At 37.9% G+C, this 27710-nt stretch overlaps 1 protein-coding gene across 5 annotated transcripts in view; it reads right to left on the bottom strand.

Moving 5' to 3' along the window:
- ARHGAP21 (Rho GTPase activating protein 21) overlaps positions 1-27710 on the bottom strand; it is a 111976-nt gene that overhangs the window by 74328 nt on the left and 9938 nt on the right. Inside the window, exon 1 of one of the 5 annotated variants that reach the window (XM_064704104.1) lies at positions 6930-7065. The exons of the other annotated variants lie outside the window; for them this stretch is intronic. Coding sequence (XP_064560174.1) covers positions 6930-7013 — 84 coding nt within the window. The 5' untranslated portion in view covers positions 7014-7065. Of the gene's footprint in view, positions 1-6929; positions 7066-27710 lie in introns of those variants that run through there. 5 annotated transcript variants of the gene reach the window in all.

The following is a 27710-nucleotide window of genomic DNA, read 5'->3' as shown; positions in this document are numbered from 1 at the left end:
ACAATGCTTTAAACTCTAGATAGTACCAAGTGTAGCATATTTCAATTAATTATTCTACCATATGTCTATTTTAGTTTTATATACATATATACACACAAAATTAAGTATACTGTGTTGTGTGTGTACATATATTTGTTTCCACACATCCAAAAAGTGTACTAATTGATTGAGATCCTTTACAAAGCCAATTAAGTGCACTTCAGATAATAATTTATACTGCCACAGAGTAACAGCCCATTTCAAACAACAGCAACAGCACTAAGACACAGTAAAAAGTATATAATGAAACACTTCACACACTATTTTCACAATTTGTTTTGTTTGTATCTTGAATTTTGTTATTCATAACAACATACATCAGAGTTCATAATATTAAATTTAGTCAGAAAAACATTAACAACAAAGAGAAATTGAGAGCTTCCTTGTTTTCTTATAGACCCATTAGCAAAAGCCTCCCCTCTTAACAGCTACATCCTTAAACTGGAAAGAAAGGAAACATCTGCAGGGCTGGTAGCTAGCATAACAGCAAAATATCATGTGATCTTAATTTAGCTAAATTGAAAATTTTCCTTCTCTGCTTGTTCTGTCATTGCTTGTTAGGAATAGGAAATTCTCTGTCCTCACCTTACAGTGCAGTGTGGAAATATCAGAGACAGGAGACAAAGAAAGCATGCTTCTGCTCCTCAGCATTGAAGAAATGTCTGAGATTATTCCATGCAAGATACAAGAATCTTCTCAGCAGTCTAACAGAAGTGGTAAGAGCACCTTGCACAGTCACCAGCTGTCAAGGGCTGGCTTATACTGCCTTTTTTCAACCTATAGGAACTTTTTCAGATCCCAGACTATGAGCTTCCCCATGACCCACTCTGCTTCCTACAAATGGGGAGAGGACAATAAGAAACCCCACCTCTGTCCCCAGCTAAGTACACTACTGCAAAAATAGGAATGAGTGTCAATGAAGTTTGTACTCTTTTCGCTTTCAAGAATAACCTGGTCTTCACCAAACACACAAGATACCAGATAGCTTCCACCACAGCATAAGCACAAATGTATTTACATGTGAAATAGCTTTGCAGAAGCCTTCAAGAAAACCAAAACCACTGCACAATATAAAATCATCAAAATCACCTGCACAGACCCCACTTCAATAAACTGATGCTCCACACTTGAAACAACTACCAGCCCAGAAACTACCTACAGATTTCCTTCCCTTCATAGTGTTTTTCTCCATTGCAGCCAGAAACTATGACTTGAATCAAAAAATTATTAACTCTACAAGGGACGCAGTTAAAATTTACCAAACCACCCAAGAGAACAACCAGTTTTCCACACCTTCTTTGTCCCTATGGCAAACCTCTATGTTGAACAGGCTACTCCAGGATGCAGCTACAATACTGAGTAAGACCTTTACTGCTTTTGAGCTGAGCAGCGGACAGTGCATCCTTATACCTGCTCTCTACTGAATGTAAGCATGAGGCTGACCTTCTCTTACTGAAACTACTGAACCAAAGTTCAGTAACAACATAACATAACAACATAAACAGAATATGCTCATTTCTGTTCTAAAACCGAGAAAATGAGGTCATTTAGAGACTAGACACATCACTTCATCTGCATAAGTGCATCATTGTACCTGCTGGTAATTCAAGCTGTTAAAGCTTAAGCTCATTCAGTACTGCACTACAGCAGCTCTACCTGGGATTTTATTTCATGTATACCAGAAAGGTCTCCTGACCTGCCCAAAGTCAAACAGAAGCCTTTGGAAGACCAGGGATGTGATCCTTCAATGTCAAACCTAAACAGTAACCTAAAAAACATGGTTATTGCATGCGAGTTGAAATTCCAGAATTTGACTCCATTTGTAGAAGATTTACCAAGACATATGGGGGAAGTTTTAAGAACAACTGTGTGGATCAAGGCTAAATAACAGCATAGACATTTTAACACAGAGAACATGGCCCAAAACACAAAAAGGACCAGTGTGTCAAGATTCTTTACCTCCCCACATACACAGCTTCCCTCCTCAAAAAACCCCTCTAAACAGATCTACATACAGCATGAGATACTCAGTGTTAAAGCTCTCTGATACAGTGACTTCATTAATAAACTGCTGCTAACTCACTACTTAAAAACAATCCTGGTCCTGTATTTCAAGACATTTAATTTCAACATTCTATATAATGTGCACATCAACACACTCTTATGTTTCAAAGTCCTAAACTTGTAAGTGAAAAGGCTTGTCCATTGTAAAGCAAAATAAAATAAAATTAGCATACACAGATGTAAAGTCACATATCCAAACACCCAAATTAAATTATGACCGACCTCTAAATTTGTAATCTATTGTGCATATATAACAGAGGGGAAAAAACCAGCCTTTTCAGTGAATAACTTCTTTTACAAAGATACAATGCACAGGAAAATGCTTAAAAAAGGAGTGTGAAATCATTAACCTGAAAAAATATATTAAATCTTTATGCATAGAGATGACACTAAGAGGATAAAGAGGAGAAAGTTGTCCACAGGATTTTCAGTTTAACTGCAAATCCAAAAGCTTCTGAACACTGACTTATGCCATGATCATATGTGCCCTGCATATATTTCCTCACTGTTTGCATTGCACATGTCAGTAAGAATGGTTGATATAGGGAACTAAATCTACATTTGTTTCTCTGTCTGGAGGCTGCAGTGGGGAGAGAGAAGAAATCTATTTTAACACAAATCTATTTGCTTATTTAAGAACTACTTGTCTTTGCATGCCTATTATTGTGGCTTGAATTGCTCACTGTTGCCAAGTTATTTCCCTGTATTTCTGGATATTACAAAATGTTTCTCCAGCAATGTGAATTTCCACAATGAGTTAAGTCACCAGCTGTTTCATGCAATGATTTTACACTTTTTGCTTAAACTGAAAACAGCACACCCTGCACTGCTACCAAGACAGATTTTTATCATATTGCCTCCCTCCCTCTCTGAGGCAGATGAATAGAAGAGCACAGTAAGATAATAAATATCACATTTCAAAACCATCATCAGTTGCAAATATTTCAGAAGAAATGCAGACACCTTTGTTATTTCATCCTCCAAAATGACAATGTGGAAGACCGAAAAGCATTTTTAATGTCACTGGAGATTCTCCAGAGGAAGGGAAATAGCTGCAGTGCAGCTGCTGCTGCAGCATTGCTGCGTTCTGGGGCCCGAACGAAGGCGATGCGAGAGCCCAGCTTGCACTGTAACATTCTCACACGCTGCCTGCAATAATTAACTCCAGCTAAAAGAACAGAAATCAGACACCTTGGCTGCTAGGTCAGCACTAACAACAAACCTTCATGTACATCAAAACAGTCTTTGATGAGAAGGTTTCTCCAAGACCAACAACTGCAAAGATGAGGCCCACACTGTGCAGTGAAATTTGACCAACTGCAAGTTTACAGAATTTGCAAAATACCTGGCTGAAAAACCCAAGATTTAAGTATTTACATGGCTGAAAGAATATTATCATTATTTTTATAGGCTAGGGTGCAGTACTAAGATTAAAAAAAGAAAAACTGATGCAGTTCATCAAAGAACCAATGAGAACAGGGCATGAGAAGACCAGATCTGCTCTCCTCGAACTAGAAGTCTCCTCAGAGCACAGCGCTGACCCATGCTCTGTACTGGTAAGAAGACAACCTACAATCAATTTGTGGTCTACTGTTTCCTATCTAACACATGAAAGAAAGGCATTTGTGACAAAAGGAAGGAAAAAATCCAAAACCACTTGATCGCCTACATTATATTACATACCAGTACTTCTTCCAAACATCTGAAGCGGTGGAATTTATTGTTTTAGGCATACTTGTTCTACTGCATCTCATCATGGCCACAAGGTGAACTGACATAGCAGGCATCTCCTGAGCGTGCTCATGTGCTGGAGGCTCATAAAGGAATCCTTACAAGGACAGAGGGAGTAGCTCCTACTACATCTTACTGAGGATAAGCCTAGTCCATACATTACTGAGGAAAAATATTACCTAGCTCTTCCATACATTCATTGAGGAACTCCTCTTAGACCACAGCTAGCATTCTAAGTTATCATTCCAAGACTACAACTCCATAAACATTGGACTATCATATAAAAAAATAATTGCTTTAATTTTTTGAGGCACACTCACCCTCTCTCTCTTTTTTCTTCTTCAAGAAAAATACTAAAAACTAGGACCAGACTATATTAAAAATAGGATTAATCATCTATGATACTGTGGGGGCAATCTGGATAAGTACAAACAAATTTCCACCAAGGTAAATTTCCTGTACCAAGGTCCCCCATAAGATACAAACTTTTTGCCTACTACTTGGCTTCACTAATCCTACATTTGCAGTCATGCTGGAGCTCTGAATTGCCAGTAAGACTGTCACACTTGAATCTACCCCATGTCCCACAAGACAACTGTCACAGACAACATACTGTCTTGCAGGAAGCAAGACACTTTGGCACTTTTTAATAACTCATTTTAAGAAATATTTTTAACACAGGTAGTGCAGGTCTCCCATGAACAAAAAGTAAAGGATGAAAAACTGCACGCAATCAAGTTTATTGTGAGTGAAGGCTTCTGAGCTGTTCTTTAAGGATCACCACATGACAGTCATCAATTCCATTCACTGTTTGGACTAAAAACTGTAATTCACTGATGCCAACAGAACTTCACTGATTTACATCATAGAATAATTTTATTTTAAGGGTTTTTGTTTTAGTATGAAACACTGCATATCCTTTGAAAATATTTTAATACACAACAGTTTGCTGTATCAGAGTGCAAAGGGCAACTGTGTCCAGCCATAGTAACTTTAATTTCACACCATGAAGATATTTTTTCAAAAATTTAAACCACCATGATAGACAGAAGAAAATATCCCTGCTATTTCATACTTGCTCACTTCCTGTTTTAAAAAAATAGCTTTGGGAAATATATGCTCCAGAGCCAAGGGAGTGGGTGGCGAACAATAAAAAAAAAAGAAATCCTGAGAATGACTGCAACCTAATTTGAGATATTATTAGTGACACAAACTTCAGAGATCACCCATCTGCTTTCTCACCAGCAGCCTGCTTGGGCACTATGAGGTGGGAAAGGTGGAGAGCAGCACTGCTGTGAGGAGCAGCACGCACCTCTCCCCAGGCCGGGCAGCCTCCACTTCTGCCACGGCATTTCAGTGCAGCAGGAACAGAGTAGCTGCACTGGAGTATCCATCCCATAAACAAACTTCAGCTTCATTTCAAAGAAAAGTATCAGCAACAGCTCATTAAACTGTATAGTTCAGAAACTGGACTTCAGTTAAAGTAAACAAAACAACCCCAAACACACATAATAACTGCATAATCTACTTAATAAAATCTATCAAGATCAAACAGTTCTGCACCATTACTACCTCAACCATGCAGTTAATTCAGGGTATACTGATCTAAAGCTTGTTTCTTCTTTCCATACTGGTAAGAAACAGTTTTTAGACTAAGTGAACCCTGTTCTGCATTGAGGTGAGGGGGCTTTGGTGGTTTTGTTTGTTTGTTTGGATTTGGTTGAAGGGATTTGGGTTTTTTTGAAAGAGGAAGTGCTTGGGGTTTGGTTTTGGGGTGGGGGGGTAGTGTTTAGGGTTTTTTTAAAACCTTCCACTTCAGTATGCTCAAAAAGAAATTCTCTTTTCCATTCCCTCTAGTTATATCAAATGCATTCTAAAACTTTGCAGGACATCTGCCCACATCCTAAGCCTTTTCTTATTTCTTCTTGATTCCTCTGAAGCATGGGAAGCAATTGTCATACTGCATTTGACTGGACCGGTGAATTCTTATACACATGTAAGTAAATAGATCAAATAGTTGGGCATCTGTAAAAATTAAAAGTTTAGGAGAATGATACTTTTTACCTGTCGCATTAACTAGAGTACTGGAAAAACCCAGGCACCATCAATCAGGTTAACAAAAGAACTAAACCAATACCTACAAACAAACAAAACCAAACCCCACCACAATCACCTTGCAGTATATCTTCCTGATTAAGAAGCTTCAGTATAGATGTGACATACAGGGGTTGCAGGCATTTTTAAACAGCAGATTATTTCAAAGGACCTCTATGCAGAGTAGAAAAAAATTCTGAATCACCCATCTCTACTAACTGTACTGAAACTGCAACTTTATAAGGATTGTTTACCTTCCCCTTGCACCAAATAAAAATTAAATAAATTTTCTTCAGTGACTGGCTGGATGTTATATGAGAAATACAGGTAATATCTAGAGTAACTTTAAAGCAGTACTTCAACTGCATACACTATTTAAAAGGCTTTAATAATTGGATTTTTAAACATTTTCATTCAGAATCCAGGCAATTTTGTTTGTTTGGCTTTTTTACCCTCTGATTTTACAGCAAAGTAGTGAATAACAAGTATATCAGTCCATATTAAAAACTGAATAGCATCCTGTGATCTATTTAATCCTGTATATTAAGAGAAAAAAAGGGTAACAACCTCCCCCTCACACTTATTTTAATCCTGTTCATGATCAAGTACTTTGAAATAGCCAAGACGCTCAGTCTTTTCAAAGCAAGAAAACAAATCCGTTTTATATTTATTAACAACTTAGTTTGTCTTGGCATATCTCCCTCTTCCTGTATGTGATATTTACCTTTATGTGCAATTCATTAAACAAAATCCCTCAAAGCACAAGACTCTAAAGAGAACAAGGTAAAGTATTCAAAGTGTTAAAAAAGCAATTATATAGTCAAACCATGTTTTGTATGCTTACTAACTCTAGAAAACTCCTTAGTAAATAGCAGCATTTCTAACAGTTCATCCTCAGTAAGACTGGGGGTGGGGAGAAGAGATCAGCCGGAGCCTTTTTGTTCTCCCTTTATACTAAATTACATAATCACCTTGTATGCAAGGATAAGCAAAACACAAACCTGGTCACTCCATGCACAGTACAGGTTACATATGAAACTCCAGTTGTGATTGATCACGCAGTCCAAAATCCTGAACTGGGCCATTGCTGTGGTGCTCGGTGCTGCTGTGCTCTGACTCAGCTTTTGTCCGGGTGATCCTCGAGGATATGAGAGCTATGCAGCAAAGGCATTCAGGAACAAGGACTTTCCTTCCTGTTCAGTCTCCCTTCCCACCCCAACTATGTGTCAAGTCAACAAGATAAATTGACACAATTGCGTAACATTCTTCAAAATAATACTTCCGAAGCTGACAAATTATGCATTCTTAGGAATATATGGGAAATAGGAACATCCTAAGAAACCACACTAAAGCAAACAAAGGCACTCTCAAACTGCACTTATTATTTTCCCTACCCCCTTCATTTCTGCTCCTGCTGAAATCACTTTAAATATAAACAATTTAGTGTCATAATTCACATCATATGAATCTTAAAACCTCCTTAGGCATGGTTGTGATGATGGCTCCCCATACTGTACGTGAGATTCAAAAGCTTAGGATGTCTCTTTTAAAACAGCACAATACAAGCAACTTTTCAAAGTGAGGAGAACATCACAGTGTTCATAAAAATTATACCGGTTTATCTACATTGTATTCCTTAACAGCAGACTTCTCTTTAAACCTGTGAAAGTACTGTTAGTGTTGCACAGATAAGCTGGCAGCCTTCTGTAATGAAGGATGACAATCCTATAGATCAGGGCTGCCACACCAGAGGGATCCCAAGAAACTGAAGAAATATTGGAAAAGTTTCTTCCTTCCTTCATGTATTCCCTTTTTGCAATCTGCAAGCAACAATCCTATTTTAGCATGAACCTCACTTACTGTATCTTGACTGCTTACCTAATATTCCCATTCTAAAGTGAGATTCAGAAATACAGGAAATACACATTTTATCTGGTGACTACAAAAACTATTAGATTAGTCACAGAACCAACGTAGAATAACCTGCAGTTTAAATGATACAATTATCTAACAACATCCATGAGATGCAAGAGACAGAAAACTCTTGGGAAAAGATGGAGGAAAGGCAAGAGGAACAAGTGGCCAATTCACCCCTTGGTTCAGTAATGGCCAAATGACTGAAAAGGACTTCAAATGGCAAAGAAAACGTGTGCTGTAAAAGCAGCCTGGAAACAAAACAAACTCGTACATGAGAGTTAAACAAATGGTGTGGCCAAAGAGCAGCTCTAACTTTGAGACATTTATACAAATAAGGCCTCATTTGTTTTAACCAAACCAAATTAAAAAAATCTTGTTCCAATTTCTCATCCAAAGGACCCTGGAAATTAATACCAGAGTCCAAGCCAACATCTTCCCTTCTTGCCAATGTGAATAGCCTGAAAACTTCCAAGACCCTGTTGTGTACAAAACAAAAAAAATCTATTCTGGTTCGTTTTAAGAGAGATATGGCAGGAGATCCTCTATTATCTTTACAACATCTAATTCTGCAAATGGGAGAACAACAACACAGCACAAAATTAATGTGTTCTCAGGTGAAAAAAAAACAGAACAACAACATCTCCAGTTAGATGGTCTGTAGTGAAGCAGGCAGGGCTGACATGATATGTGGCTAGAAGAAATGTCCTGCTTAGCAACTATTACTAGGTGGAACAGATACACTTCCTCACAAGAGACACCATTAACTATCCAGGCTTGAGAAATCTTGGAGAGGATGTCTGGGAAGGTTTTACAGAGCAGGGGGTTACTGCAGAGATGCCAGAGCAGACTGAGGCAGTGAAGTCCCCAGGACAGCAATGCTGGAATGAGGAAGGACCTGGCACCCTGCAGGACTGGCAGCAGGGATGCTGGCAGAGTGTGTGGGGCAGCCTACACATGGCTGGAAATGCAGCCAGCTGCACATTTGCTGGACTGTGGAAAAATGCTGTCACCAACTAAATAAGGCAGGGGGAAAAGGGAAAGTAGATCTGGAAAATTAAGAGAAGACTGCTGTTCCATACTAAAATCAACATCAACCAAGATCTTCCTAAAAAGTATTTTAGTACAATTTTGCAGTGATTGGTTTTACTATCAATTATCTACTTTTAGATTCATCAAATATCACTCCATATTTATTTCTTATGAAGCACTCAACTTCCTAATAAGCATTCAACATATTATATTAGGAATCTCCTACTGTACAGTATGTTATTATTTTAAAAACAGCAGTTACAACTCAGAATCAAATTTGTGTAACTTCTTCCATAAAGTCAGCAGCCATTATTTTACCCTTTACCTTCTGCTCATTTTCAAATCTGTTTTAAGGAAATCCTAAATCTATTTTTATCTCCCACAGTCTGGACAGTGCTTAAACACCATTGCAGTTTATGCAAAAGTGTTTAAATACAGCAGATAAGCCCATAAATAGCAATACAGAGCAGTAGTAGATCACTTTCAGAAACAGTCAGTTCCTGCCAAAGGTTAATATCGAAATACCTGTAAACTCCAGTGGGCACAAGAACAGCCTGAGGACAAGTAGTTTCAAGCTTTACTAAGGTGTCTCAGGTAAATGGAGTTCACAAACTGCAGCAAGAGCAGCACGTTCAACAGTAAACTGCAGTTATTGCTTAAAATGGACTGTCTGAATGTTTTTTTCCAAGTCAGTCTTTATACTTGTAAATTTGAACCTGCTGTTACTGAAAACTGTTCCTGATCATCATCAGCCAGCTCGACAATGTCCTCATTTACAAGAGATAAATCTCCTTCCTGGCATGATGTTAAATCAAATTCCACTAATTCAGCACTCCCCTGCTATAACCTTATTTTCTTTACTGTTAACATGTTTTTTTCAGAGACCATTTTTACTTCTCCTGAGGATAGTTACTATGTATGAAACTTCCTTTAAAAAGGCATCAAATCAAGAGAGGTCTTCTTCCCTTTTTGCCTCCAACATTCATTTTACCAGTGCATTTCTTGAAAAAGTTTAATGCAGAAGTAAAACTGAAGTATTTTTTGTTGTAAGCAAATTACATTGCTTTAATGTAAGCATTGAAGTTTATTAAAGTTTTACTCAAAATAAAAAAGCAATGCTTACACACTGAATTTTCAATTTGGAGATCAACAGAGCATTTAAAGATGCACCCACAGCATAACTAGAGAATGAGAGATGACAAAATCAACATTAACAGGCACCAAAGGACTCACTTCCAGAGACAATTTGAGTCCAGCACCCAACTGCCCAGAGAGCTCCTTATCATACACGGAGCTTTGACTGAAAAAAAAAATCCAGGTTTAAGTTCTACCACTGGTCAGCTTTTCGTCTCTTTAAATAATGAAGGGGCCACTTAAAATTGCAAGAACACAATGAAGCTGAACCTCAATTATGCAATTTAATTAATTTAAAAAGTCAAGAGCCCATCCAATATCCTCCCACATCTGTTGTGAAATCCAGTGTTCTCTCCCACTCTTAAAAACCAAGTTTAAGATCTCAGTATTTTGAGGTAACTAAACTAAAAACAGCTCAGAAACAACTTCCTAAACTCTTTCACAATGCTCCATCTTTGTATGCAGATTCTAGAAGGTTAAAAAGGAACAGCAGAAAAGAGGCACAATTTCTCTAAAATTGTGCCCTTCAAGCATCTAGACTTTTCTCTAAAAACCGCAGTGAGCTTTCTGAAACAGAAACAGCTCATACTGACAGAAAGGAAGGGCTCCCATTTCCCTAAAACTCCAGATACTTTTTCTACATGAGTAAATATGCAAACCACACACAAGGGTCAGCAGATGGGCAGCACAGAATGAAGTGTGCACCAGAAAGATGCTGTTCAGAACTTGCAACAATTCTTTGAAAGGGTAAATCCTTTACTAACAAAGTGCAGACTGACAATCATGATGGTGAAGCTCTGGTGGAAAAGTGGGGGGTTTTTAGCAAATGAAATTGAGAAGTGCACAATAACAAAAAGGAAAAATGTGTCTGAAGAAAAGGTGTTTTCATTGCTCAGGTCGCAAAGACTGACAAGGAAAAAAGTTCCTACAAACCAAGTCAACAGCAGGAAGAAGCTGAAATATGATTCCATTCTGAGTTCTTTCCTACCATTGAAATTGTTAAAAAATCTATGAACATTAAAAAAAAAAAGGAAGAAAAAGGAAATACAAAAACCATCTCTCTCCATAGTGGAAAAAAAATATCTGGAGTGTTTCCTTCCCTCTGTAATGACTCCTTTTTAAGATGCAACACAGTTCATAGAGTTAGAAACACAAGAGAACCTTGGAGGGGGGGAAATGCAGGGTACAAAGGGTGGCACAGCACCATTTCACGCTGTTTAATGCATGCATACCAGTCTGCTACAATTCTACTGGTATTTCAGTCCAAAACCTGAGAAACTAACGGAGTACACACGACATATCTCTTTTCCTTCAGAAACTAAGGGCAAAAGAAAATAACTGAGATAAGCATGACTGTCATTCTTCTTCTGTATAAATACAACTTGTATTTTATCAATGTAGAAACTCATCTAATGAATTCAACAATGTATTTTATAAAGCATTTTGTAAACACAAACAAATTCACAACATTTACATCATATAAAGAGAGTTGTTCTAGTAAGTGTTTTAAAAACTCATGCAGTGAGGTACTCATCAATTTGGCTGCCTAATTCTCCAAAAATTCTCCTGCACTCATTCTCAAGACAACTTAACCATCATGTTTGCTTCCAAGAAGGACATGCAATAGCAGGATGGATCTGTCAAGTCAGTTTGAGCCACAACATAGAAAAGTCCTTTTCTCTTGAGCAATCAGTTCAGTTCAGCAGTTAGCTCAACTAGTGCCCACTTCCTTGGATTTTAGCCATAGGCATTTTCAGTAGCCTAGTCCTGTGTTTCCTTTCTTTAACCAACTTCTAGCATTTCCTTTTCTTTATCTGACATATTCAGCTACAGACCCTCTGTTTCAGCGAACAATCAACATGCAAACAAAACCTGACTTTTTACTAGCTTTAGCTACAGGAAAGTATCATTTTCATGTTGCCCCATAAAAACGAATATAGTCAAATATACTTTGATTCCTCAAGCTGCACTCTAGTAAAGCAGCTGGCAATCTTTAGAAACTGGAAGCAAACTTCTAACACTGCTCTATTTAAGAAATGCACAGCCAAGTTTAGTGAGGACTGACTGAGAAATAAAAGCCATATGTACTCTCATGCAAAGTATACTTCTGTCACACCATTAAGCACTTGGTAACATTTACAGTGTTAACGAGACCAAGCCCCTGAGAATATGTAAGTTTACTGAAGCTATCACCACTGCTACCTACAAGCTCAGTGTCTCACAAGAGCAGATCACTTGTTTTCCACCTGCAAGTTCCTGGGTGGCAAATGTACTGCTCCTGTGGAAATTCCTGTTTGTCTAATCCAGTGTCCACACAACTATACCAGTATTGTTTCAGTGTCCATTTGCTCTCACTATCTTTAGTTTTTATGTCAGCAGAAGATTAAAACAGCAAAATCTAGCAAAAATTTTACAAAAGTCGGTTTGTCACATGCATTTTAGATCATATTAGTAGTATTCACCTGGTTATTTCACATCATCTCCAGTCTAAGACAAAATGCAATGTGACTTAATTTGAAATGTCTCTATATGGTAATTTTTCATGTCCAAGCAAAACATGGAAAGAAAATACTGCAATGCTTATTCCTACCATAATGCACCACCCACCATCACTTATTTGTCCCCATGAAAACAATAAGATACATTACTAGTTGTTTCTAGGTTACAGCTGAATCGCTATCTCTAGAAGACAGTGTACACATCAGCAATGAAGCAGCCATGATCAAAGCTAAAAAGTAGGCAGGTCTTCCTCTTTTTTTTTTTTTTTTAGCCCCAGGAATAATGGCAAAAACATATAAATTGTATCATATCAAATGTAATGGCTTTGGTATCAACAACACACATTCTATTTTACAGAAGGCTTTTCACTTACAGTATTAGTGATCTTTTATGAACACCCATGGATTCACAACTGGCTTGAGCACCACTACAGAAAGAATTCTAACAGGGACTTCCTGCTGTCTTTCCATTCTTCACTACACTGCAGTGCCATGCAATCAGCTCAGCCATTTTCTGATCCCAGCACAAAGCCAGACCTAAGTTACTTGCCAGCTTAAGACAGGGCTTCAGAATCCTAAAATTTCCACTGTAATAAAAGAGAATCCCTACATACATTAATGCCTACAGAAAGACACAGGAAAATACAGTGTTACCTCTAGTGATTACAGAGAAAATCCTTTGTATTTATTTGGACATTTATTTAGATAGCAAATCTATTACAATAAATTTAAGTCTTCTCAATAATCTAGGGATCTCTAAATACAAGGATAAAAGTAATCAACAATTGTGACCACACTTGAAGCACCTTCACTTGCAGCCCAATGCCCAGGGGATGCTCAGAAGGCTGAACTGCTTGTGCATAGAGAACCGCCTTCCTGAAAGACAATCCCAGAAAGCAACACCCTTGTCACTCCAGACACAGTGCCAGCCCGATCACAACACACACATATTCCTGCTTATTCTGCATTCAGACTGTAAGAAGAGAACCAGAATTAAAAATATTACTGTTGTTAAACACAAGAACTATTGAAATATTACAACATTTTCAGTAAAGTCCTCCTATTTCTGTTAGAATAGTATGTTCTCAGTACTTGACTACATGGTCTACTTCAAAGCACAACTCTGAGACATAGAGAATAACAGCAGAATTGTCCTTCAACACCAAGTACAAATTTTGAAGTTAACATCGCCTCACCTAACTGGCAATCAGAACAGTTGAGCTCTTCCTGAAGCCAGCTAAAATGAGAAAAATAAAATCTTCATTAAAATAAAATTACAAGAGCACGTGTGAAGCCACATGAGTTTATCAGCTAGCAAAATAATCACATTTGCTTCCTTTCCCTTTTTCCCCTCAGCTGGAAGGCTGGCCACCGGTGAAATAAGAAAGGGAGTGCACTGAGCTCTCAGTCAGAAAGGTAAGCTCCAGCTTCAGAAAGCAGAAGTCTAATCTCAACTACAACAAAAAATTTCCAAACACTTGTTTCACTTAACTAGTTTACTGACTGAACCAAAAACCAAAAAACAAACCCAGAAAATCAATTTGGGCATGCTGGAAAACATATAACATAGTATTATTGATGTTATTTTTCACAGAACACCTGTATTTTGCTATTCTTAACATACAGGGTTGTGAGGTTTTTTCCATGAATAAAAATATGTTTTTATTAAATGATAACTTACCCTTACAGATTGGATATCTCTATAGTGTTAAACTTTACCATCTGCACTATCAGAGTCAAAACACTTCAAACTCAGCACTAGTTCTTCAAGGTGTTAGACTTAAGAATGACAATTTTAGAATTGCTCTCCCAAAATTCAAGTAATGATCAGACATACATATGTTCTAAAAACCCTAGAAAAAAACTTCTAAGTGAACATTACACTCCTTAATACCTTCCTGCAGGTCTCCCACAGAGCAAGGAACCCTAAGCTCATAGAGCACGCCTTTTTAAGTCTGCTGCACCCAGCTGGCGAGACCCATGGTGCTGAACACCCTTCTTGGCCACTTCACCTCCACACCAAGGGAGAGCTCAGGAGCCTTTCCAAAAGCCTTTCTCCTTTTCCCACCTGTGGTCTCCCATGTAAAGCTTGAGTAGAACTCCCACTCTGTTAGTGTTACACAAATGCTACAGAGGAAGGTGCCATGTAGAAACAATATTTACATGAGTTACTCAGTGCAGTCTGAAGTCCTCTGCCAGCACATTTTTTTCCTGCAGATGCATGGGCAGGGGACATAGACTCTAAGGTACTGGATTACTAATGAGCAACATTCTTCACACCTGCACCTCTACTTTCCTTTTGTAAAGTATAAATACACCAGCTAACATATGCTACAAATAAAGCTACTCTGGGCTAGATTTTCAAATCTGTCATGAAACTTGTTGTATTGATTACGGACAACATAATGCAGTACAGAGTCCTGTCACACTCAAGATACAGAACCCAGCAAAGAAACAAGTATCACCACATGTCACTCCCAAGAGAAGAAGATAATAAATAAATTTTAAAAATTAAATAAAAACAGCCTGTTAACTAATACAGCTTGGTGACTTATACTTAGCTTTTTCTTCTGACTGTCCCCAAATTTTGAACCTGCACAGTGCAGAGGCTTGTCTAGAACTTGATGAAGCTTTCATTCACTTGAATTAAGATGAGGTATATCAAACAAATAAAATCAAACACCCCTGTTCCCTGCACTAAAAAAAATTCAGTTTAGACCCCATAACCATGCTTCCATATGCTAAACACCGGTCCTTTTTAAAAAAATCTGAAAGATTGATCTCTATAATATCTAGTAATCTCTCTAGGCAATTTACATAACTGGAAGAGATTCAAAAAATCAGATTCTCCTTCAGTTTTTCCATAATTTTTTCTATTAGAAACAAGCCCAGTTTGGCATGAACAGTGTTATCAGATCAGTCATGTGACACAATCTGAAACTAACTTTCATGGCTTCCATTCTTTTTTGTTCATAAAATATGTAGACTTGATCAAAGCTCTTCCCCACCATTGTGCAAATGTCCATCTCTTCTCAAAAGTCTTCATTCATCCAAAGGTAGATTTACTTGGAAGAAAATATGCTTTAAAAGAAGTTCGCAAATTTTCCAGTGAGCTTTGGAATTCTAAGAAGGCTTAAGGTTTATTTTAGAAACCAAACATATCAAGTTGCTACATTGAGTAGTAGAACTGACTTTGGTCTCACAGATCTTGTAACTCCCTCTCATCTTCTTTGGTCCTGCCAAACACCCTGTAAGGGAAGGAATGGTTTTTTGGCAGCCCCACATGTGCTGACTGGCCACAACAGCTCCCCCACCTCACCTGCAGTGCAAGGCATTAACAGGGCTTCGCTTCCCAATACCGAGTGACTCTGAACTTGCAGGCACTTCATTATCTCTGAGACCATCTTCCCCTCTTGAAATTTGACCAAAATTGGCCAGGGACCTTCAAGAGCAACTGCAGAACAACCAACAGATGGGCAGACTGATGCCATGAACAAAAGAAATCAGATTCAAGAATTTTTACTTCTTTGCTCCATTACACCACTTGCTTCTGACACTATCTTTTGCCTGAAGAAAACAAGCCTTACATTTGCACCTGTAGTGCCTTCTGCTACTTCAGCATGCAGTTATCCTACAGAAATGCAGATATTGTGATCTTTTCATCAAAAGTAAAAGAAGAGACTTGCAGGATCATAAGCTTTTTAAGGCTGCTACACTTTCGTATCGTAGCAGTACTAATACATTTTGATCTTATAATGCTTATATACATTATTTAGGAAAAAATATAACTGAAAATTAAGGAATCAGAAATATTCTTCACGAAAATTCATGAGTACAGGTGGAACAATGAACTTTTTTCTGATCAACATACATTTTCCAATAGATTAAATTGTACTTTCCTAATTTTTTTTATGTCTGTAGAGGTAAAGATCATTATTTCCAGGAATCAAGAATTAAAATTCAGAAAACACAGGCAGAACAAAGGTAGTGCTGCACTTCTCTTAACAGGGTATAGCTCCAGGTCTAAGCATCTAGCTAGGAAATACAAAACAGTGAAGTACAGACCAGGCAGATGCTAATAGCAGCATTATGTGGAAGACAGGAGTACATCTGAAATCCCAAGGTTTTTTACACTTCAGACAACATAACGTATTTTTCAGATGCAATGTGAAAAATTACTATGTAAAATTACTGCAATGCACTGTAAATGATCCAAGGTGCAGAGAAGCCAGGTGTCTGAATTCTTCTGTATGTAACAGGCAAATTAGCTGTGGCACAAAAGGGACTTGACACAATACTTAATAATTCTTTCATACAATGGTATTTAAAACCTTTTTATTTCTTAACCACGGGATAAAAGGAACTTTTATGACAAAAACACTCAGTATGCAAAACACTACAGTAGCACTGGCAGAGACCTGCTTTTCGTCAACTAGAAGCACTGCCCCATTACATTTACAGAGGAAGTCAATAGCTTCACCCTCTGGCCTCAACATTTCAATTACACTGTGAACCAGGGTAATTTTTACTGCTTACCACTAAAGGGAAATACACTGATTGCAAAAAACCACAGAACTCAACACATGTAGCTCTGTGGGGATGGTATCTAAGTAGATCTTAGTAATGATGTGTCGCTTAGAATTACGGTCTTAAACCTCACTATGCTGGTGGTACAATTCATCATTCCAAAACTCTTAGAAAAGTCAGATATCCTCTGAAAGGTTAAGACAAGGAGAATGTTTCCTTCCCTAAATGCAGGAAGCATCTTAAAAAACAGAAGTTTGCTCATATTAGCACATTATCATTCATCAGCACAAAAAGTCCAATACTAAGTTCCACTTTTCAAATGACCTCTCAAGCACACATGAAAATTCTAGAAGTGATGGGCTTGGCCAGCCTAACAGCTTACTGCTTTTGTCCCTTCAGTGAACCACCTCAGCCAGAGACTACTAAGAATGCCCTCAGAAGTGCAGCCTGGCCTCAGAGGGGATTGGAGAAAAACTGCCTACCTACGAACTAGAAGGAACTGGTTTCTGAGAAATACCATCTTTACTCAATTCATAACAGAAAACCAATAAATAAAAAGCCTCACCTGGAGCTAATTCTAGAAGGAAGGACTTATTCTGATTTAGTCAGTAGGGAGTGGAGATACATTCCCCTAATTTCTAAACCAATAAAATAACTTTGTTTTCCTTTCAGCTTTCTATAGAGGAGAAAGCTGTGCAAAAACTTTTTTTTTTTAAGCTTGAAAATATTTTGGGGTGTTTGCTATTAATGAAAGGGTATAAGCAGAGCCACAACAAAACTCTGGCCAATAGGGTTCCGTCCCACCAAGTCGAGAGCTATTCCCAAGCCTAACTCCAACTCTGCACATAACTAATGTTATTTAGAAATCATTAAAAACATCTATTGATCTCACTAATAAATAAAGGCCAAGCAAGGTGGCTGTGGTATGATGGTCTAAATACTAAATCCACTGTTTCCTTCAGATTTATCACTCATAGAGATCCATCTTTTCTACTCCTTATTCCCAAGATCTTGACAGACAGAATTAATTACACTGAGAAGTTAAAGCACAATGAAAGGGCTTCCAAGAACCAAGTTTAAAACTCAATCTCTGGAATTACCCAATGTAAGGATAAACAAAGAAAGAAAACTCTAGAAAACATTCGTATCTTCATTTTTCCTGAGCACTGAACCTGAAAAAGCTGTTAATACAGGAAACACATAGAGAAAACAGTCCTAAAAAGTCAACTCGATTCCCATTTTTTCACCAAAATTTCATCCTGCGAAGTTAGGCAATAAAGAGGAACTGTAAATTTGACCTAATTAACACCCTAGTAAAAATTCATGCTGGATGATCCTCTGCAGTCATCTCACTGAAGTTCTTGAGACAGGCTTAAAACCAAGATGCATAATTTGTTTGGTTTTTTTCTTATCCCTAAAACACCTTTATCTCTAAAACAGACTAGTCCAAAATAACACAATTTCATGGAGCTTTACTTTATACTGAAAATATAACCTTCATGAGGCATTATACAGGAGGTACTCAGGGAAAACAAATAAGGGAAAAAAGCCCCACACCAGTGTTTTGCATTGAATCTAATTCCGATTTTTTTAAAGACGTCTATAGGCATGGACAGGTGTCCTTTCCATCACATAACTATATTAAGAAGCACCTCATTTTTATTAGAAAGGACATGCCAGCAAGGCTTTTTACAAGGTAGCAATGTTTTTCTTCCAAGAAAAAGTGACAAACACATAGCCCTAATTGTGGACACTGGACACTGTTGATTAAAAGGCTGCTGTGGTCTTCACACAGTGAGGTCCCAGAAGTCTCCAAAGAGGAAGGTTCCAGGACCTCTCACAAGCTGTTCCAATGTTTAATCACCCTAAACAGTAATTTTTTCTCCTTGTGTTCACCTGGAGCTTCCCTTACTACATCCATTTTCTCATCCTTTCCCTTTCAAGAGGCTGAAGGCCCCATCCAGCTGCCCCCACAGCCTTCCCTGCTTCAGGCTGGGCAAAGCTGGGCTCAGCGGCCTCCTGTCCAGGCAGGCACTCCAGGTCCTCTCTCCAGTTTGTCATGTCCCACAGAGAGGGCCAAACACTGGGCATGGTCTTCTGGGAGGAACACAACAGCAAACAGATTGGGAATGGCACCAACACAATGTCCAGAGATTACAGAGTACAAATGCTTAAAACGTTGTGAACAGCACAGCCAAACAGATATGCTACACAAGCACAGCAATAACAATTACACCAGTAGCACTACTTATACTGATATTAATTTTTTTCCCCTCACTGAAATGTTGGATCAATGACCTCCAGAGCTGCAAAATCAGCATGTAATTCCCTGGCCTTTCTTAAGTCTTCTACTCATTAAAGTCTTGCCACACACTAAATGGAAAGAAACCCCAGCAACAGAGGAAGAAACAGTTCAGTAGGAAAAAGAGAGGATGAGAGAGGGCACAAAGTGGTCCTTATTTTTAAGATGCATGGCAGGTGTGATTGACAACATACAAAGGCACACAAAGACTTAACTGACCATGAATAATCTGTCACACATTAAAAACTTACCTCTGTACTGAATACTAAGCAAAAAGTACATCAGTGACCAACAGATTCCCTGTCTAAAAAAGCTGGATAGAATAAACGGTCAAGGATTTTTTTTATTACTTTTTTAACTGAAAAGTTCAGCACTACAGTGCAGAAGTAATTAAAAAGGCAAAAAATTCCCACTCTAAGGGCTCCTATTAAATATGGAATAAATGTACTAGCACTTAAAATCTTCAAGAAACTTTTAATAACTAAAGACTGATACAAGTAACCTGAACAGAAATTCAGGTGCACAAACCCAGGATATGGTACAAAAACCCACCTGAGCCAGTGTATTCCAACAGACTGAAAAACTATTCAGCCACCAACACATTTTCTGTATGAAAAAGAACACACCACACAAAATGTCATCAACACGTTTGAGACAGTCTGTGAGAGCTACATTCAAAGTCTGAAACTGATGTGCCACTGAAACTTAATGAAATTACCATTTCAAGAAAATCATACCTTTTCAACAAGCAAGTCCTAAATCAATCATAACATATCAGGTATCAGACTTCTGTCAGTACTCAGGGGAGTACTAATATTACCGCCAAAAAAATCCTAGGAAACAAGACACACAAAGCTACAACATTAAAAAGAAATTAAAGAAAAACAACACAGTTGAATGTGTGGAATAGAGGAGAAAAGCAACATACTAGCAGAAACCAAGAAACAAGCAGGAGGTTTATCAGTGGAAAACTACAGGTTGACTATTTATTATATAGCAAAGTCACATGAAATAAATTCAGAGTTGCTTATATTTCTGCAGAAAGTCTGCCTTGTGTCACCACAACCTTTCAGCCAGCTGCAGGTCTTGACCCTTAACAAAAATTTCACCTAACATCATATTAAGCTCACAGTATATCTTAGGAATGTATTTTACCAGTCTTGTCCCAAGTGTGAGTACACACACTGTGACCCATCAATCATGAACTACTACACATGTGCCAAGCTCTTCATTACATAAGTGACAGTAATCAGCCTGTGCAAAAATATTTGACTCTCTTCTGGAGGCTTTTGCTTTCATTTTTTACTATGTCTGTAAAAAGACAATATATTTCCTAATATATTGTCTTTCAAGTGAGAAATTATTTTTTTAAAAAATCACCATTCAGCAACTTCAGGCCAAATGGCACAAATTCCATGATGTGGGTGTGCTTGCACAAAACATCATGTGTCAAACAACGATAGGACTCCTGCACTCCACTAAGATGCAGCAAGACATAAAGACAGCACAACTTACCAAAATACTTTCAACCAGATTTCAAAAATGACATCAATAATACTAAACTAACATCAACAATAACTAAAAATTACTTAACTGCAGGAATTCAAGCTCTTGTTTCAGTTTTATTTAACAGTCCCTTTTCCAAACGTCTTCACTGCTTTTCTTATCAAATTTACATCCTGGCTTTCAAATTATATCATATGATAAAACAGATTAATCATCTAATGAAACTTCCTCTTCTCTGCATTTAATTCCCCTGTACAAGTTCCTGGCCAGCAGCCTGTAAAGGTTTTACCTTGTAACAAGACCAACTCAGAAGAATTATGTTATTTACAAAAACATATGCAATAAAATACATATTATTTTTAATAATTTTATTAACATCAGAGCAGAACACAAGCAATCCAGTAGGTTTCCAGAATGTGCTAATAGTTCCTTTCTGACACCAGTGACTGTTACTCCAAAAAGGAACAGGCAATCTACTAAACCTCATATTTACAGAAAAGGAAGAATTTTTGGGAGCACGAAGTGCAGGGGCCACCTCAGCTACAGTGACTGAACAACGAGGCTCAGGATCCTGGGAGCAGAGAGCAAAGCCACACTACAGAACAGAACTGCTCACTGATCAGCCTGGAAAAATTTCAAAGGAGGTTGTCCTGGAGAGGAGTCTGGGAGAGCTGGTTGATTTTCATGGATCTCCTCCTACAAGCTCAAGAATGATCCTTAGCAGTGTGCAAAGAATCAAGCAAAGGTGGCAGGAGGCCTGCATGGACAAGCAAGAAGATTCTGGCTGAGCTCAGATGAAAAAGGGAGTGTACAAGGATCACAAGCATAATCCAGAGGATCCAGAAGAAACAAAGACACTGTCTGAGCATGCAGTGATAGGTGTTAGGAAAGCCAAAGCCCCCGGGAAAGCCAAAGCCCTCGGGAAAGCCAAAGCCCACTGGATTTTCATCTGGTACAGGACATGAAAGGCAACAAGAAAAGCTTCCAAACATACAATGGACAAGAAGGTAGATTTATCAAGAATAAAACATGCTTATTCAGCCTGATGGCCATTTTTAAAGAGTTGGCTGGCTTGGTAGATGAGAGTAACAGGTATTTTTTTACCTTGACATCAGGAGGGTTTTTGACACTGTCTCTTGTGGACAAACTTATGGACAAATTAATGAAGTATGGGCCAGATAAAGAACAGTGAACTGAACTAGAAATTGAAGGGGTTATGAACAACAAGAAGAGGTCCAGCAGGAGGCCAAGTATGAAATTAGAAAATGTACAGAAACAAACTGAAATAGAGGAAAATCCATAAAAATATCACTACCACCACCCTAAATTTTACTATAAGCACGATCCAACACTAAATCATGTTGCCAGAAAACCTGCTGAGTCTCCATACTTGTGGTCAAAACCAGCCTAGACACCATCCTGGACAGCCTGCTCCAGTTTACTGAACTGAGTGATCTTCAAAAGTGCCTTCCAAGCTCAATGATTCACTGATACTGCAGAAACTGGTTTTAAATCTGTGCTGTATCTTCAGTAGTGAGAAAGCATTTTACAGCAGCTACACAAATCGGAGCTGCAGGCAAATCAGGTTGAGACTGTTTTTGGTGAAGTGCTGCATTCTAGCTCAAATCCCTAACATCCCCTACCTGTTCATGTCCAATAGAGCCTGCAATACCCCCTGCTAACATGCACACAGGACTTTCAACAAAAGTACAAAAGTGTATCCATTCCTTCTCTGGCTTCAGCAACCACTTTCACAATTATAACACAAAATCACAGGTGTATTTGGAAGGAAGGAGGAAACAGCAGAACAAATTCACCTCAATATTGCTCTCAGAGGGCCAGAAACTCTCAAGTCATAGATCTAACACTGAAGAGAGAATGCTGCAGGTATAGAAGTGGTTTCCAGGCTCCAGGCAAAATCCTGTGGTAGCTACAGAAAAGAAAATCATGCCAGGAAGACAAAATTCTCTTAAAACAGGCAAAGTCTGTTAATGCTGGAAGGAGACCCTAGATGAAGTATAATTATACTTAAGTCCATGACTTGCTACAGAAAGATGCTCATGAATTTCTTTTGGTTTTGCTTTTGAAGGTTTTTTAAAATTAAATTTACATTTTTTAAATTCACAACTTGTACTACTTTTACAACGAAGAGTCTTATCTGCCTGGTTTTGGAGACATACCTACAACACTTTCAAGTTGCACACATTCAGAAACGCAGGCTTCACTCTTCACAGGTTTCCTTTAAACAGAAAAGCTTTCTCACCCTCTAAATTTGAGCAAGAATAAAGGAGTTGTATAAAAAGACAAACATTTTGTTCCTGAAACAAATGTATCTACTTCCACTGAGTTTAGCTTCAATATAGAGTTATTTTACTTTCTTCAAATTTTCACATTGTGACTTCATATATAACAGCATGTCAGGTTTTCTATAGCATGTATGGTCTTGCATTATCCAAAGACCTGGTATTTGTAGGCTTTTTACTCTTAAGAAGTGAAGAAATGTTAGTTGCTTGGTATATTTTTACTTAGACCTGACACTGATCTCTCCAAAAGAAGGTTTGAAGAAAGTATACAATTCATTTATTTATATTCTAGGACATAATACAAAAGGCAGTCAGCATTAAAGAACAGTTATAGGCACAAGTGATTTTGAAAAGAATTAAAGTTTTTTTTTCCAAAGGTTTGTTTATCAGAACCACTGATCCAAAGCCTGCTGAAATTGAGAACCATCTCCAGCTGAAGAGACTTACACAGGCTATTTATGAAGTATGAATAAATGTAATTTCCCCCCTTTTTTAATATTTTAAATTAGACCAAATACCTTTTTTTCACCGATTATTAAAAAAACTTTTATTAACATAAACAACACAAGATGTCTTCTGACATATTTTTTATCATTTCTGAAATCATCTAACCTAAATCTGCACTTAAGAATAAAAAATAGTCTGGATTTCAACCATTTAAACCAATAAATACAATGGAACTTCTCAGAACTCATTGGAACACAAAGTACAAAGCAGTATAATGGAAAAGTAAAGCCTCTACTGCCACTTTGTAACAGCCATTTGTAAATAAGGTAACAGAGAAAAATAGGCTTGTGAAATAACCTGCACATAGGCTAGAACAGCCTTATTAAGCAGTAAGAATAAATTAGAAGACCCTTCTCTAGTGAGCCATTCCAAAATACAACTAGTTGTATTTCTTTCCCAAATGAGAAGTGTCTTTGCAATAAAGAAATCAAATTCCACAAAAAACAACTGCACCATGGGATAAAGAATACAAAGAAGAACAATCACTGTTCCTCATGCCTTGAAAAGGTTAGCAACATTCAGGTCAGGACATATTCTTGTAACCCAGCTTTTCCACTCAGAAAAGTAGGGAAAACTAGAGGCACTTTCCAAGGAATGAAAGCTCAAGGTATCTTGGGTCCTAAGCAGGAAAGAGAAATCTGCCAGACCAGATTATCCAAGTGGGGGAAGTCACCACAGTATTAACTGAATTTAAGGTCAAGTCAGTCCCACAAATCCTGGTTTTAATCTCACACAATGCCTTCCCCTTAACTAATTTGGTAGAATTAATAGTTTGAATTTTTAAAAAATCCAATAATTAAAAAAAAAGAAAAACCCAAACAAACCACCACCCATACAGCAACACACCACCAAAAAACATACCAAATAACTACAAACAAAAAAAACCCCACACTCAAACATCATCATTCACTTTTTTTGCACTATCCAAAATAAGATGATTGTGGTGTTTGTGCTTCACCTCCCTTACAGAAGACACAGAACCTAACACAAAAAAAATCTGGTTTCCAAACTTCAGATTGCCATTGTGAACTGCAAAGAAGCTTACAGACAACCATTACATCACTTATTCACATTGCATCATCCAAACTTTAAGTCATTGAACGACAGCCATGACATGTATAAAGGTTAACATGCCGAAGGAGTTGCAAGGGGAGAATCTTTTTCCCAAATAAACTCACACTGGGATAGTGTGAAAAACAGGCATCACTAAATTCTTAACTGAATACAAGATTTTTTCCTAAGTTGATCCAAGTCTAGGATTCAAATGAAACAAGGAAAAAATGATTCTCCACAGACAAACTTACCAGTGAGGACTGTTTACCCTGAACACGCCTTGCTGAGTAACTGTCTAATATTACCACTGTCTCTACTCACTTGCATTAAAGAATTTAGTTTCTCAGTCATGAATCACTGATTACAAGACCAGAAACCATCTTAGCCACAGATGCCTTTTAACACTTTAGATCTAGCTTTAAAAATACTTTTTGGGGGTGGATGTTATTTGTCTACTCACCCACAAAAGACAAAAACCCCAACTCAACAAAACTATTTTTGTGGCCATCTCATTTCCCAGTTGTTCAGGTAGAAGTTTACCTTTTTTTACCTTACCTTCTGGATAACTGATTTTCAGGACTCGTGAAGGGGAGAAGTTTCATTTTGCCAGATGGAGCTGCTCCCTCCAGTCCTTTCCCTATCCCTACATCACCCAGTCCCATTCCTTTGGAGCTCTGTAGCTTGCTGTGTAGCCTCTGAAAGTGCTATTTCCTTCCCTTAAGCTGTAGAAATAGAGTGAAAGAGAAGTAACTATTCCAGAACAAGCAGAAGTCCCAGCAGCATCATTCACCACAAAAGGAGAAAGGAGTTTTCCACAGGATCTAAGTGGTTCACTGAGTTTGCTGGTGCAAATAAGACTTGTAATCAAAAATTAAGTCCTGCAGTGTAATGCAGTCCACTAAAAAGCTGGCACAGAAAACTATTCCACAGGCAAAAAAAGCACTTGTTTGACTGCAAACAAGTAGAAAAGAAATAGCAGTATGACAGCATATGTAACTTTTGTGTACAATCCTCAATCACCTTGAGCTCTCCTTCATCTGGTAGGGGGGATGGAGAAGAGATGGACTGAACACAAGAGTAGGCAATGGTGCATTTCATTTAGCTTATTAGAAATGGAGAACATTAGACCCATATGATGCAACAACTTTAACAAAACCGAGTAAAACCAAAGACATAAGTTTGGTATCTTCAAGAAGCAAAAATAGGCTCAGTTCTGAATATTTGAAAAACTCCATTTCCTGTTGCTGATCATCAACAGCTGCCTTGTTTCATCAGGCTTGGTACAGAAGCTCCTGAAAGCAGAAGGAACCCTGGTGAGCTATTGTGGAATCAGCACTGTAACATGTAAGAACACCTGTAGATCAGATTGAAAACTCAACTAGCCCAGCTCTAACACTGACCAAATGGTGATAGCTGTGAATAATTAGGAAAGAACACAAAAACAAGCATCACTAGACTATCCTCCCAGCTCTAAGTATTCACAAATCCATAATTCATTCCACTACAAGGGTACTGAGTAACTCTAAAAGCATTGTTCTTTCAAAAATATATCCAGACTACACAGGTGCTTTTCGCTTTCATAATATTAAGGAGCAGAGTAACAAGTTTAATTAACGTTTATGCAAAGACCATCTCCTTTTGCTTGATCTCACCCCCCTATGCTCATCTGACACTGCCAACTTCTTGGTGCAGATAGGAAAGAGCTGATCCACAGAAATTTAAGATGAAAACAGAGAAAGCTACAACATATGAGCATCACCTGTCCCTAGTGTCCTCTTTCCCAAACTTCCAAGTCCTAGCTTCTGGTTTTGGTTTTGATACAGAAATAACTCCATATATTCAATTATCATAGATAGCCTTTCTCCACAACTTTTCTAGCTTACTATAGTTTCTGAGATGGGGAAAAATGGAGAGAGATCGAGCCCAGACACATCAGCTCCAAGTGTATTATGGATTTATATACTGAGGCATAACAAAGAACACGTCCAGAATTACTAGAAAATGGATGACAATTCACTCTTTTGAACACCACCAAGCATTAAGGTGCTGTTTAATCCTTGAAGTTACCTACCAAAACATTTAAGATTTCACCCATGAGCTCCTGGTTAATCATTACCTCTCAGTATTTTATGTGACATAATACTTTGGCACTTAACACACATTTTATATCAACTAGTGCTGAAGGAAGTCCTTGAGCATTTCTGCACAGACAATTCATCTTCACTAATCTGAATAACAATCAGTAGGCAAAAGTGCTCTACAAAGAAAGATAACAAAAGAAGCACTTTTACCTCTCCATTGCCATTAAATTCATGAAGACAGCAGACACTTACCAGACCTGTTTAGATACACAGCTGAATCATAGCCTCAGTCACAGTGCAAATGGAGAGAAAATTAATCAAAATCATCTACAGTTTTGAACTCACAACAAAAAACACCTAAAGGGCATAGGCTACAAAATGCCACTTGTATTGGCCAGCTTTCATTATCCAACATGACATTTCATAACACCTTCATACAGAAAAAGCCCTTTGTTGCACAGACTCAGGTACAAGGGCCATTTTGGTTCTGTATGCAGTACTTATAAAAAGTGAGAATGCTACTTCTCATGCTTTAAAAAAATGAAAATGCCATCAAAAGAGATGCAAGAAATGAAGTTGTAAAATCACCTCCATGACGTAGGATCAGAATACCAGCTTGCCAGACTACTTACTGATACTGAATTACTCAGTATCTGATTCAGATACACAGATTGCAATGCATACTGAAGGTCATTCATGTTCACTTGTTTCACTCTTCCAAATTCCACGTTATTGTAATTTGGCAAGATGGGAAACTTTAATACCCTCAGAGCAGCACACAAGCCATACATTTTTTTTTCCTTAAGAAAAGAAAGATCATATTCAAATCCCACCTCACAAGCAGTTCTAAAGCAACTTCTCCAACATACTTTAAAATATAACTAAAGCATACAGAAAATGTGAGACTGTATGTAGACAGATCCAT

This window comes from Zonotrichia leucophrys, chromosome 2 (genome assembly GCF_028769735.1).
Source record: "Zonotrichia leucophrys gambelii isolate GWCS_2022_RI chromosome 2, RI_Zleu_2.0, whole genome shotgun sequence".
Classification (NCBI taxonomy): Eukaryota; Metazoa; Chordata; class Aves; order Passeriformes; family Passerellidae; genus Zonotrichia; species Zonotrichia leucophrys.
This window is presented reverse-complemented; position numbering and strand designations above follow the sequence as displayed.